A 13,927-nucleotide genomic window follows, 5' to 3' on the forward strand; every position below is an offset into this window, starting at 1 on the left:
ATCCCACTCCAGGCGATAGACCCCTGTCAGGACTCTAGACAAGAGTCCTCCAGCACAACGCTGTGTTCAGCTAGTGTTCTCTAACCCAAGATGCCCTGTGGCTGAGAGAACCGCAGCTTTTCCAGGCAGGCAGCGCTCAGGGTCTCAAGTGGCCTCTCTTCTGCCTAATGAGCAGTGAGCCAAGGACTCTTCCCAGCCTCTCTCCCTTTGACAAGGAAAAGGATCACCAGCCAGTGAGCCATAAATGCCTCCCTTGCTCTTAACAAACTCAGAGAATGTACTGCCACTCTGGTACATGATGGTCGTAAATTGTCCCTTGTCCAGGGGTATAATTTGAAGAACAAAGCATCAAGAAAATAAAAAATAGATAATGCAGATAAGCCTTGTTACTGTACAGATCCAACCTGTAGGAGAAAACTAGGGTAGAAAGAAGCAAAATTATTGGGGGACAAAGGAAAGAAGAAGAAGAAAGCCTTTGTCTTTGGCTCTTTTCATTAGCTCCTTTGGATGAAAGCACCAGGAAGGAGTTTCTTTGTAACTACAGCATAGGCAAGGATGCTTCCCCACTCAACTTTTCTCTAACTTGAGCCCTGAAGTTATCTACTAAACGTTTCTGATGACACGTTCTTAAGATCATTTAACATATGTTACCCCTTAACACATTGTAATAACCTGTAATCAAGATGGTTTAAAACTTAGGATAGGTTTTCCCACACACACACACATTCACTTTCTATTCAGATCTTTCATGCTGATGACTATAATCTGTTTTAGTGATGCTCTGAGTACAGAACCAGGAGGTGGTAGTTAGATTAATTAACCTGGAATAAAGAGTGTGATCTTGTGATGTGCCCTAGGACATGATTTGGCTCTTATGTTGCTGCAAACGAGGGGGAGTAAAAAAGTATTTTAAAAATTGATCAAAATATTACTTAGGTTGAAAAGGGTATAGCTGCCTGATTTGGATAAGTGGGCGAGGGGTCATATTCATGCCTATCTGATACGTTAAGATTTGCACAGTCTCAGTCATGTATAAGGAAGGGAATTCCTTAGAAGATGGCTGATCCTCAGGACAGATTATATTGTGTTATGAAGAATCAAATAAAGCAGAATTCTCCTCTAACCTTCTGCAGTTAACTGAGCTGCTTGTATAGGACTGATTTTCCTGATGCCTGCAATTACATGCATGCCATATTATTTTACGCATAAAATGTGCACTGTCTCTCTTTCTCACTCTCTAAAAAAACATTAAAAATGATCAGCAGAAATGTAGCAGACTTTTATGCAAAACATCTCTATTAGTTACGATTCCTAGGTTGGGTTTTCCACACTATTATAGATATTTCTATTTCAGAAAAGCCACCATGCTCATTTTAAACTGTGTGTGTGTGTGTGTGTGTGTGTGTGTGTGTGTGTGTGTGTGTTAATTAAAGCCATATTATTATAGGTTATGCATTCCTGCATTTGTCACGAAAGAAAATTATGCATCTGGGTGCTTTTATGGCATCAGCAAATTGTCTCAAAAGAGCCACAGTGCCTCCAACTTATAGAAAAGTAGTATTTGATTATGTTATGGCACACTGAACAGAAGAGAAATGTTATTCTCTGTCTTTTGTGAGTACAGCTTGTGGTGCTTTCTCTTTGATTCCAAGTTCCCTGTGCTTTCATACATCATCAGATCTGTTTTTCCTTGCAACATTGCAAGTAACAGCTGGACCACAATGAACCTCCTCCATAGATGTGGGAATGTTTATATGTAGCTGCCAATGACTAAAGTCCTTCGGCTTTCACTAGCCAGTCACAGTTTGCATTGTTGTTGCCTGTTTGTTTTCCTTCTCTCTTTATTTCTTGACATGCACCTCTCTACCCTCGCCCAGACTCATGCAAAGTGCATTGAAATATTAGCCAGGTTAGAAGTTCATTGGGAAATTACACTAAGAATGTGCTTTGAGAAGGCACATAGAGAGATCGTTTCCTCAGAGGGCTTTGCTTTTGTTATAATGCACCAGTTTGAACATTTAAAAGGAAAAAGTCTGAGGCTGCAGACTTGCAACCAAATAGTCCAGATTAATCCCATTTGATTTAACCTGGATTTATTTGAAGACCGATTGCTTTAGGACTGCTGCTGCACTGAAGTAAGTAGAAAATGTTAACCCTTTCTATAAATACACATTTATGCAGCATAATTCAACATGCAGGCCTTCCTTAAAAGTTAGCTAGATTTCTCCCTATTAAACAACTCTTTCCTTGCATACACTTCTGTGCAACAGGAAAAAAGTTTCCTTTTTATAGCTATTATAGAGAGACTTCCATATACAGCTCTGGTGTTCCAGCAATCTGTTAACTTTTCAGTTAAGTAGCCAAACCAAGCTATAGAATATATAAAAGTGATTTTTTGAGGACCTCCAATATTTAAAAACAGAAAATAATGTCAAAATAAGACTTGTCTGTATAAATATATATATATATCTATATATTAAAACCTAACAAGGAAAAAAAATTGGCCACACCACACTATAAGGTTAAAAAGAAAATAGTATAATAAAGGAAATACAAAGGCTTTGGCATGGTTTTTACAATCAACAATGGTTAATTTTGATATGTCGTTGTGAACAACTTCAAAACACTTAAGTTTAAAACTCTTGCAAGCACTTTTAATTGATTAGGAATGAATTCTAGATGCACAAAAATGATTGGACTGTGAACAGTAGTACAACTTCAGCTAAGAACAATTAACTTTTGCTGATCAAAAAAGAAACGTTTGATGCATGAAAATGTGTATAAAACATCTATAGAATATTCTTGTCAAATATAAATGAAATTAACTTTATTATAGAAATCATTCTGGGAGATTTCTAGGGAAGACAAATACTTACATTTTGACATAAAACAAATTGGATTATATCGAAGACACAATCTATCCTTTCCCTATCAAACTTTTCTTCTTTGAAGTTCTCTCTTGATCCTTCGTTTGCACATAAGCATCATCTGTTAATAACCTTTGGAAATCCCAACAGATATTTTTCTTACAGAAATCTAATGCCGTATTGTTCCAGGTTGAATTATATGCAATGGAATGATACAAACTTGGAGCATCAGTCTGAAATCTATGAACAGATTGGTAGAAGTATTCGATATAGCTTGATAAAACTCTTAATTCGTGGCAAAGCTTGTTGATCATGGCTTCCTTTTTTAAAAATAAAATAAAAAACACAACTTCATGACCAACACAAAAGCAAACATCCATTCAGTCTACATTGTTCTTTTTTCATTATAACATACAAATGCCCATTTACAAATAATACATCAAAATGAATAAAAGTTTGGATACCAAAATGAAGATTTGTTCCAACTGATATAATGCCTTCATGTATACAAAGGTCCATGTTAAAGTCTTTCTCCATGTGTTATGTCGTAGGGCACAGTTGCAGTACAGACGTACTCTGAAAGCCGTTCTTCTTTTAGAAAACACAGCCAAACCTCCAACTGTTGTCCATAGAGCCATTTACAAAATCAACACATGGTTTACTGTAATCTTGGCCAATATTGAGACATATCAGGTTCACTGCCGGGAACTTGAACAGGAACTGACACTCCAGGGGAAATAAGACCTTAAAAGAAACAAACACACATATATTCAGCTTCTCTGCAGCCCCTATTAAAAGGGGACTTTCTTCTAAAGCTTCCAGAGCTCTGTTAAAGAAATCAATAATATCTTTCCCTGTTTGATCATTTCCTAATTTTAGGAAATCAGTTGACCTAGCCATCTGCAAGCATATTAGAAAATACTTTTTGGCCCCACAGTTAAATGTCCAGTCAGTCTGCTCTAACATTTTCAAATTGTAATGGGATGTAGTATTGTATTTTTATGTTCCAACTTTATCTAGAAGTGCTGAGAGGGGGGAAGATATAAACTGGAAGGAAGAAACAAAACAATGTTCTGTTAATCATTCCTTCCTTCCTTCAAGTGCAGCCCCCCAAAACAAGTCAGGAATGGCTTCCCTAATTTATACACAAAGTCAAGTCACTATGTTTAAGCAACTGCTACTAGGACTGAGTTTTTAACAGGTAACTAACAATGAATTTGGATAGAAAATTAGCAATAACTCTGAATAAATTGTTGAGATCAGACTGGCAGGAGAAACAGCTCCTTTAAATTACTTTTGACAATTTTTGAAAATCCAATAAATTCTTATTTTAAAAAAAAATACTTTTGACAAAGAAACAAAGGGCTGCTTACCTGTTGAAGTTGCGCCAGAGGCGCCCATTGGCTGGCTGTTCATATGTGTCTGCATGTGAGGAGGGGTATATGTATCATAACTCCTCCCATTTACTGACGGACTTGTGGGCAGCATGCAAGAGTAAGAGGAAGTCTGGCTGGGTACCGGGGGCTGAAAGAACAAAGCAATGCTTGTGAATTTCAGCAGCATCATATAGCCATTGTTTCCTTTTAGGGACAGTAGATAGAATCTACACATAAAGAAGTTAAACATTCATATTTAGTTACAGGTAGGTAGCCATGTTGGTCTGCCGTAGTTGAAACAAAATAAAAAATAAAAAAATTCCTTCCAGTAGCACCTTAGAGACTAAGTTTGTTATTGGTATGAGATTTTGTGTGCATTGGTATGAGCTTTTGTGTGCACACGAAAGCTCATACCAATAACAAACATAGTTGGTCTCTAAGGTGCTACTGGAAGGAATTTTTTTATTCATATTTAGTGCCTTGTTCCACAGAGTACTCAGTCTTCATGGTTCCCGCCCCTGAAAGAGGGCAGATGATTCCCCATCTACATTCCATGGCATGCAGAAAGCAGGTCCTTCCACTTTTAAGTCTTACTTATTATATTCAAATAGGGGCTACTTTATTTGAGCACTGTAAGTCTCACACCCAATTCACTTCCCCAGATTTGAGCACTTTCAGATCTGTCACTGGGTTGGGGAGCTGAGAGTGGCGCGTCCTTGCTCAGAAGCATTAACTGTGAATTGGGCTATGTTTTTGTTTATATTGGAATGCATGTTAACGGCACTGAGAAAAAAGGCATCTCTCAGAAGTGCCAATCCTAATGATTTTCTCAAATTCAGTAGGAATCTTCTATCTTCTTGTTTGTAGCAGGAAATCGGATCAGCTTACCAATCTATAAGGCTTACAGTGAACAACAAAACAAAAACATTTTCTCTCTGGGTTTTGTCCACAAGCTTCCTACAAGTTGGTCTACCATTTGGGAATCACTGGTGCAGAATATAAATTAGAGTGTGTATGAAAACCACAACACTGAAGACAAATATTGCTTATAAGAACTGACATCACTCTCAGTTTTTGGCAATGTAATGGTTTAGTTCTTACATCCCGGTCCAATTTCTGGATCAGACTTCAAGGTGACAAACCAGTTAAAATCCTATGAGGAATAGCAACTTAAATCTAAATATTTTATCTTAGTTGGGTTATGGATTGGCCTAGTTTTCTAGCTGTTTACCTATGTTTATTCAGAATGGCATGGGTATAGAAGCAGATATAATACAGCAGGCCCATTGGTAACCTTAATAATATACAATCCACTAATTTATACCTGTATTTATCCCCAAACTGACTGTCATTTGGACTGAGTTATTTTTTGGGAGGGAGGGGCTGCTAAAAGTAATTAGGTTCCTAATTCCCATTACTATTCCCTGTGATTTGGATATTTTACTTTCTAATCTCTCTTAACTGTCTTTCCTTTGAAAGTACTGCTGTTACATTTTTGTGGATATTAGGTTACAGTTGCACTCTGGCTATCTGTGTAAAAGTGCTGCTTCTTCCTCAGCAATCCACATACAACAGAAATAACAATTGCTTTTATTTTAGGAATATTGTTTTGCTTGCACAACAACTGTCAGGTTCTTAAAGGACTGTATTCTGAAACATTCTGTATTTAACTTTTATCCAGAATTTATCTTTCATATATTATCTTTGGATTACTTTAGAACTCTTATCAGGCATGCTCAGATTCCCACTTCCAATAATCCTGGGTTCAATTAACAAAGAGTTCCGAACCCAAAATGCAACTCTGGTCCAAAATGCAATTCAGATGCACATGCCAATTAAATAGCCAACATAAACCCCTTTCCAGCATTTACTCATGACTATGCATTAATATTCTAGCTTCAGTTCTAAATTCAAGAGGCATGCCATATATACATACTGTATTTACTGCAAATGTATTTGTATTTGATTGATTGTGGGGGTGGGGATCATAAAGAACATAGCAACCTATTCCATTATGGCCAATTCTACCATGATCTGATTTCTCCAAGCTCCAGTCTGAAATAGCTGTAACAGTCAATGCTTCATGAAAAGCCATGGGAAACCTATAGCTTCTGTATCTTCCTATGGGCTCCATTGCATGTTCACAATAATGATTGGGGACCCTAGCATTGTATCCCCCCCCCTCAGCCAGCTAGTTATCCACCTGCTTACAAGCATGAGGGTTGGCAGCTCTGTTCACTTTAACACAGCTATTTAGAACTGCAGGTGCTGTTCACATCCTCCTCTCCCCCTTGGGTATTTCTAGGGTGCCAATAGCCACAGTGTCTCATCAGCCAAGGTGTAATCCTGCTAGCATTTTAATAAGCCTTTTCTCCTCACCAATGCTATACTAATGAGTTTCTCTGGTTGGGTACATTTTTTTTCTTAAACAGATTCTGAAACTTTTGCTTTATGAATTCAAATCCACGAGCGCCAATTAACTCACTACACATATTTTTCACAATTTTATCAAGTCCTTTATTTCTCTTTTCCAGTCCAGATGATCACATTCCAGGTTTGGAAAGCTCTTCCCAGTTATTGTGTACCTAACTATCATGTTCCATTGCAACAGTCCTTTTATGTTGGCTCATTCTACAACTTTTAGATCAATGGGTTGTATGCTGCCCTCCTATTCATGGAAGGCTCTTTCATCCAGTAGAGGCTTCCGTGAATGGAAAGAAGGGGGAGATGGTTTTTGCAAATTCCCCTTTTCTTCCGCAGTCCCCAGCACTATCTTCCATGAGGGTACTCAACCATTTTAGGGAAAATCGGAGAAAAGGGGGATATCACAATGCCCCGCCTTCCATTCACAAAAAAATATCTGCTGGATCAGAGTGCCTTTTCTTGAACAAACCAGTCACTTTAGAAGCCCTGATTCAGTTGAAATCACATGTGCCCTACCGAAAAAACTAGTCATATACCCCAAGTATAAAGATATTAGCCTTCATTCAGAAAAAAGTTTGCTGCACTTTTGTTCTATGAAAATCAATCAATGTATAACATTTTTCTTATGATATAGCATGCATATTCAAAGAGATCCACAAAATATATACACAATGCATCAGCCTCATGTAAAGAATTCTCAAACAAAGTGAGACAACTGATCACAACTGACTGAAATGCCATGGGGCTTAAGCATGAGCAACTCTAAGTGGATTAGGACTAGCCACCATGATTCAATATAGATTTAATGCATGTTTCATTTTGCACAAGACTGTATCTTTTAGGTGGCATTTAGGTCTATTGATTGCCTTGTAAAGTATGCAAGATCAGGGTACCAGTTGTATACCCCAATAGGCAAACTCCCATTAATTACCTGGATGTTCCTAATGCACCCTTTGGCTATAATTTCCCTATTGCTCTGGGAACTTTGCCTCTTTGAAATCAGAGTATTATGCAACTTGTATATTTACCAGGAGTAAAATACCCAAGAATATTGACAAATTTGCCTTTATTTGACTCATTGCCTATTAAATTGAGTTCATAAGAGATCCTAGGTATGGCCCCATTCTTTTAATTAATGTTAATCAATTACAAATTAAATTAACCACTGTCACATTTTTCTACAGTAAAACATAAGAAGAGTGTTCTGGATCAGACCAATGGCCCATCTAGTTCAGTAACCTGATATCTCAGTGGCCAATGTACATTGATGATCATGGACACGATTTAGAATCATGCTGTAGTCAAAAGCAAGTCTTCTTTTAAAAATGTGGAGGACTCTAATAGTGAGTTAATAAATGAGGTTAGTGGGCATTAGAGGGTGTCTAAACTCTCCTTGAACACTACTGTTGTGATTTAGAAGCAGGTTCCAGCCCTGCTTCCACACAGCAAAAAGTTAGCTATGGATATGGTTAATGCTAAGACTCCCAATGCCACATATGGGGGCAAGATTATGATGCTCAGCAGTGTGGAGATCACTCTGAAGAAACTCAGAGCAATGGCACTTAGCCAGCAACTTCCTGCCATCTTGCCCAATGTTCAATTCAGTTTAGATATTGTAAATTGGGTTTGGAAATCCCCATGTCACACTAATACAGGACTTTAAAAAAATTAATTGCATATGGCAGTACCAAAGGAACAGTGCTAAAAAATTATTAGTCATTCCTTTTATTTACTTATTCTGGCCTTCATTCCCAAGCATTAAAGTTTCCCCTTGGTTTATTCTCACAAAGGTCCCTGGGATAGTGATTTGCCCAAGGCCACCCTGTGAGCTTCATGCTGAATAGGATTTTGAACCACATCTAAACACTATCCACCAGTGGTGCTGTCAAGGTATAGCTTTGGGGAGAAAGTGCAGGGCCCCAGTCATCAAAATGAGCAGGAGGAGGACCCACCAAAAATGCCATAGGGCTGGCTTACCACACGTTGAAATAACGCACGTTACCATCTGGAGGTGAGAGGTGGGGGAGGGAGAGAGAGCAAGCCATAATTTCTTCTGAAGCTACCTAACTCACACAACTGCTATCCACAACAACAATTCAGTGGCTTCTACAGGATACTCTTGCCCATACAAAAGGAAGGGAGTGGCAAACATAAGAAATCACTGAATTTAAGCATCCCTGTGAAAGCTAAGAATGACCAGATTAAACTATTGATGTTTTACTCAGGAATGACCTGATTGAAATAAAAAGGAGAAAACTATGCAACATAGAAGCAAACTCCTAGGGGCCGAGGTCCCTTCACCCCTCCCAATAAAATATTTGAGGGGGCCGGGCCCCCTGAAAGTTGATGGGCAGTGCCATTCAAACGGTGTCTGTTCTCCAAGTCTTGTGGTTGATTATGCAGGGCAGGGCTTACTTGTCCCCACCCCCATATTTTATTCAAGTTGGCCCCCCTGCCAGTGGCGGAACTTCATGCTCTGGCACCAGGGGGGCAGGGTTGGTGCGCGTCCTGGGGGAGGGGCGCGCTGCCCGCAGGGGCGTGTCATGAGTCCTGAGGGGGTGTGGCGCACCACCTGTGGGGCCGTGGCACCCAGCGCGTGGCACTCCACCGGGATTACGCTGCTGGGGGCGGTGCACTCCCCCCCCGCACTTCTCTTCCTCCGCCAGTGACCCCTGCTTTGGAGTAGCCAGTTTGGAGGCTGCTGCCTTGGTCCTTCAAGGGTTTCACACTCAAGAGCACTTTACTCTGATTAATTGAATCAAGGTGGTTAAAACTTGGCAAAAATGATATCCCGATGCCTGTTTGTGGATAAAGTGGAACTTCTGGCCGGCACTGTAGACCACTAGCATAGAGCCATGCCCTGAGAGCTACTCCACGTTAATTATTAGCCCAAGGAAGAAATCTTGATGAGTGGCTCAAGTACCTCCATTAGGCTAATCACCCTCAAGGAGGTTCCATATTGACTTCACAGATTTAAAGACTTCATAATGGTGTGATAACAGAAATCCCCTTGACCTTTGACAACCTCCTCTTTTGGCTTGGAATTGGCATTCTCCACCCCAGCCATCCAATGGGCAATGCTCTGCCCAGCTCAGGGAGAGAACGAGAAAGTGGGGGAGAAAGAAAGAAAGAAAGAGAGCATATTAGTGGATTATACTTACTTGCATAGGCAGGTTGTTAGCCATTGTGAAGCTAGGCATGGGTGGCAAAGCACTGTATGTGTTTGTTAGCGCGGTGTCTGTTCTGCCCAGCATTGAACCTGATGTGAAAGAGGAAACTATAATAGAATAGATAGATAGACAGGATGGACGTATTAGTTTATGCTTCAATCAGATGACTGTATTACTGTACAGAGCGTTCTGTTCTATTGCCCCAAATGGGTGACTGACTGATCAATACATTTCTAAAAGCACATTACCAGGTGTTGTGGGTTGCGGGATTGGTTGGTAGACACTTGTGCTAAAACTACTGCTGATAGGAATGTGGCTGGGGGTGTTGCTGGCTTGTCTTCTCTGATTCCTTAGCTTCTCTTCCCGTCTCCATTTTGCCCTCCTGTTGGAAAACCACACCTGCAAAACGCAAGAGCCTTTTAGTTAGCACTGTGAAAAGAGGGCCGTGTCCTATCATGCATCATTCAGAGCAGATGACCCAGCTACTTCTCTAGAGCTACTCATAGGAAGCCTCTATAAAGACAAAGCCTCGCTGCAACCTTTTTTCGTATCTATCTATTATCTATTTTAAGGGACGTGGGTGGTGCTGTGGGTTAAACCACAGAGCCTAGGGCTTCCTGATCAGAAGGTTGGCAGTTCGAATCTCTGCAACGGGGTGAGCTCCCGTTGCTCAGTCCCAGCTCCTGCCCACCTAGCAGTTCGAAAGCATGTCAAAGTGCAAGTAGATAAATAGGTACTGCTCCAGCGGGAAGGTAAACGGCGTTTCCGTGCACTGCTCTGGTTCACCAGAAAGCGGCTTTGTCATGCTGGCCACATGACCTGGAAGCTGTACACCGGCTCCCTTGGCCAGTAAAGCGAGATGAGCATCGCAACCCCAGAGTCGGACACGACTGGACCTAATGGTCAGGGGTCCCTTTACCTTTATTATCTATTTAACAAAATGACTGGGGATAAACATGGAACCACTGATCTATAGTCATCTGCATGTGTGACTGGCTTCTCACAGGGCAGAATGGATGCACATCTACTACACACCTGCATGCATGGTGTTTTTTTTAAGGAGGAAGGCCTTTGTTGGGGTGGGCAGAACCTCAGTTTGCTAAGTATTTTTTATTTTTATTGATTGGGGGGCAGCTGCCCCTCCCTTGTGCCCATGCCTGCACATATATAGCTATCTAGGCAAGATCCAGATGGAACAACAAGCACTGCTTGGGGCTTTCCTGTCCTCATGCATGGGAAGGGCTGTAGCCCAGTAGGAGAGCATCTAGCTTGGAATGCAGAAGGTCCCAGGTTCAATCTCTGGCATCTCCAGGGAGGGATTGGAGAGGCCCTTGCCTGACAGAGGGCTGCTTTGTGCACAACACTGAGCCAGATAGACCAATGGGCTGACTCGGGATAAGACAGCTTCATATGTTCCTATCAGGCTGCAGATGGGCAGCTTTGTTGGAGACTACGTATTTTCCCCTGCAAACATCAGTGTCCCCCTTTACAGGGTGATGGGAGGGGAGGGGAGGAAAGAAAAAATTACATAGTCACTTAAGTACCTGTATTCTTGCTTCAGGCAAGTCTATTTTGGCAGCTAGTCTCTCTCTGGCAAACACATCAGGATAGTGAGTTCTCTCGAATTCTGGTAGAAAGGAAATGTGGCGGAGTTAGTTTTAAAAACAGATCTCAGAAAGGACGGCCTCTTCCTGCTTTCAGCTGTCTATGTTTAAGTGCACTTTATGCTTTCAATCTTTTATGAGGAATATTTCCACCAAAGTGCTCCTATGATTTTTATTCCTTTTCTTTAAGAAGAGGGAGATGTCATTGTTCAATGTTCACACACACACACACACACATTCTCTCACCCAGCTAGATAAATGTGACTAATACCAGACTATGCAATTATAGGAGTAGATTGGTAAGAAGGAATTGACCAGAGTTCCTCTGTGTTTGGATGTATTTAGAGCAGCCAATGCATTAAAAATGAGGGCGTCCTTTTCCTGTGCTAACATTTGAACACGAGTAAGTTAATACGTGATCATCTAATCGGATTTCAAGCAAAGCATTTGAAACCTGGGCCTGGAATCGGAGGTGCATCAAAAGAAGCAGAAGGACAACTGTCCTCTGGGGCAACTGGTGATGCCAGGACAGGAACTGCAGCCTCAGTGTCCTGAAAGCACCCCTTCAAGCATATAATGTAACCTGAGAGAAGGGCGAGGCTGGCTGCAGTTGGAAGTCTCATCACCATGACTCAGCCAATATCCACTGCCCACACTGCGGCACTGTGGAGCAGGTGGATTGTCAGTTTAGAATGCTGTCCTTATCATGTCACCTCCAAGCATTTAAGAGATGCCTTTGGTAAGAAAACCATGTGAGTTCCTCATCAATGTCCATCGAAGAATTTCTTTGGAACTTGTCAGGGTGGCCCAGGAGAGAGCAGAGGGTGTGAAGCCCTTCCATAGTTTTGACTCACACACATGCAACATACCTTTCTCAAGCGCTTCGATTTGTTCTTGGGTGAAGGAGGTCCGATTTCTTTGCAGCTTCCTTTTCAGCTGAAGCCTCATCTGGGCCTCGTCTGAATCTTCTCCATTGGAACTGATGGAGTTGGTGTTTTCTCCCCCTCCTTCTTGTTGCGGACAACCATCTGCAACAGAATGAGGAGGCCATCCTGAGAAAGACCAAGCTGGACCACTATGTTCTAGCACAAAAAGTCAGCCGTGACCAAGGATATATCTTAACCTTGCCCAAGTTACAACCATCCATCAGCTTACTTGGGGGTGAGATGAGGCCTTGTGATAAATTGTATTGTATGAGATGCCTCTTATTGGTCAAGTTGTTTCTCAGTTAAACCAAACATATTTGAGGTCAACGGATGCCCAGACCCAAAATGTGCTGCCACCTGATAGTTCTGCAGTACATGTATCTCACTGAAGTTACATGAAACTTCCTTGTGAATAATTAGTTTGATCCAACTTCTGCTGTGGGACATGGAGCTGTTATACCCAAAGGATGTGCACAAAGTGGGCATCTAGACAAAAGGCAGAGGGGAATCTGCACTTCCAGGCTCTGAGTGTGCAGGGCAACACTTGTGGAGTTTCAGACTGAGATTGGTGTAATAGGAATTGGGGATCAGAAGCCCCGGTACTCTATTTTAAATGGTTTGTGGACTAGAGTGTGAGGCTTAAGCCCTTGGTCCATACTAAAGTACATTGACTACTGTGGGACTGGTGATATAAGGACAAGCAGTGCCTTATTTAAAAGGTTTATCAGTCTTGAAATCTTGGGTGGGATAGTGGCTGAAGAAAAAGGTCATCCCCCTCCCACTTGCAATACAGAGGAGTTCAAAGGAATATGGAACAAAACACAAATTAGTATGTAACAATGGGGAACATATATCATGTTCAAATAAAGAAGATTCAGTTTATATAAACAACAACATATTCCCACTGTATGAACTAAAGATTAATAATACATTTTAATTCTATTAATATAAGACATCACTTCTCCCTTCCATACAAATACAACAATCCAATAAAATTATTTCAAGTGGAGATGGTTGTAACTTTTTGAAAATGCCCTGCAAAAGATCCTCTCTGTATGGAATTTATTTACCTATTGCTGCACTTAAAATAGTGATGTTCAGTATTTCAGATTATCTATAATCAGTAATTCCTATCTAATCAATTAGATGTTGATAGGTTTGCAGAAAATGCTATTAAGAAACCAAACCAAGCTTGTAATCTTTTTAAAAAAATATTTATCTAGTTTTGATTTGAATTCTGCACAGTCAATTTCATTTTAAAGGTTGTGAATTTAGAAGTGCCTGCATTGTTCTGCAGTTTTATTCAACTATTGTATGAGTGTGCATTGCCTTGACACCTATTACAGAGCACAGCTGTAATTATATCATCACCAAGAACAGGCTATAATTGCTGAAAATGGAATTTTATATTTAGATAAAAGGACTGTCCATTCTTTGTAATGTGTTGCACCAGAGAAAAGTAAGATTTCTTTAAAAATTTTAACATGTAATTTTAAAAAGAAATAGTAGCGAGTTCGCTAAGTAGCTAAATATGCTATTCTGCAGCTGAGCGCCTGGCAT

General features: G+C 40.6%; 1 protein-coding gene across 19 annotated transcripts in view; it reads right to left on the reverse strand.

The window, feature by feature from the left end:
- Window positions 1-2,517: 2,517 nt before the first annotated feature.
- PAX6 (paired box 6) overlaps window positions 2,518-13,927 on the reverse strand; it is a 43,572-nt gene continuing 32,162 nt past the window's right edge. For 14 of the 19 annotated variants that reach the window (XM_033151416.1, XM_033151407.1, XM_033151435.1 and 11 more), the window contains 6 exons: window positions 12,311-12,469; window positions 11,382-11,464; window positions 10,086-10,236; window positions 9,829-9,944; window positions 4,241-4,391; window positions 2,518-3,611 (listed from right to left, as the gene is read on the reverse strand). In XM_033151416.1, coding sequence (XP_033007307.1) covers window positions 3,526-3,611; window positions 4,241-4,391; window positions 9,829-9,944; window positions 10,086-10,236; window positions 11,382-11,464; window positions 12,311-12,469 — 746 coding nt within the window. In that variant the 3' untranslated portion in view covers window positions 2,518-3,525. The remainder of the gene's footprint in view (window positions 3,612-4,240; window positions 4,392-9,828; window positions 9,945-10,085; window positions 10,237-11,381; window positions 11,465-12,310; window positions 12,470-13,927) is intronic. The other 5 variants (XM_033151462.1, XM_033151540.1, XM_033151489.1 and 2 more) reach the window with 1 other exon arrangement.

Source organism: Lacerta agilis, chromosome 1, assembly GCF_009819535.1.
Source record: "Lacerta agilis isolate rLacAgi1 chromosome 1, rLacAgi1.pri, whole genome shotgun sequence".
Taxonomy (NCBI): Eukaryota; Metazoa; Chordata; class Lepidosauria; order Squamata; family Lacertidae; genus Lacerta; species Lacerta agilis.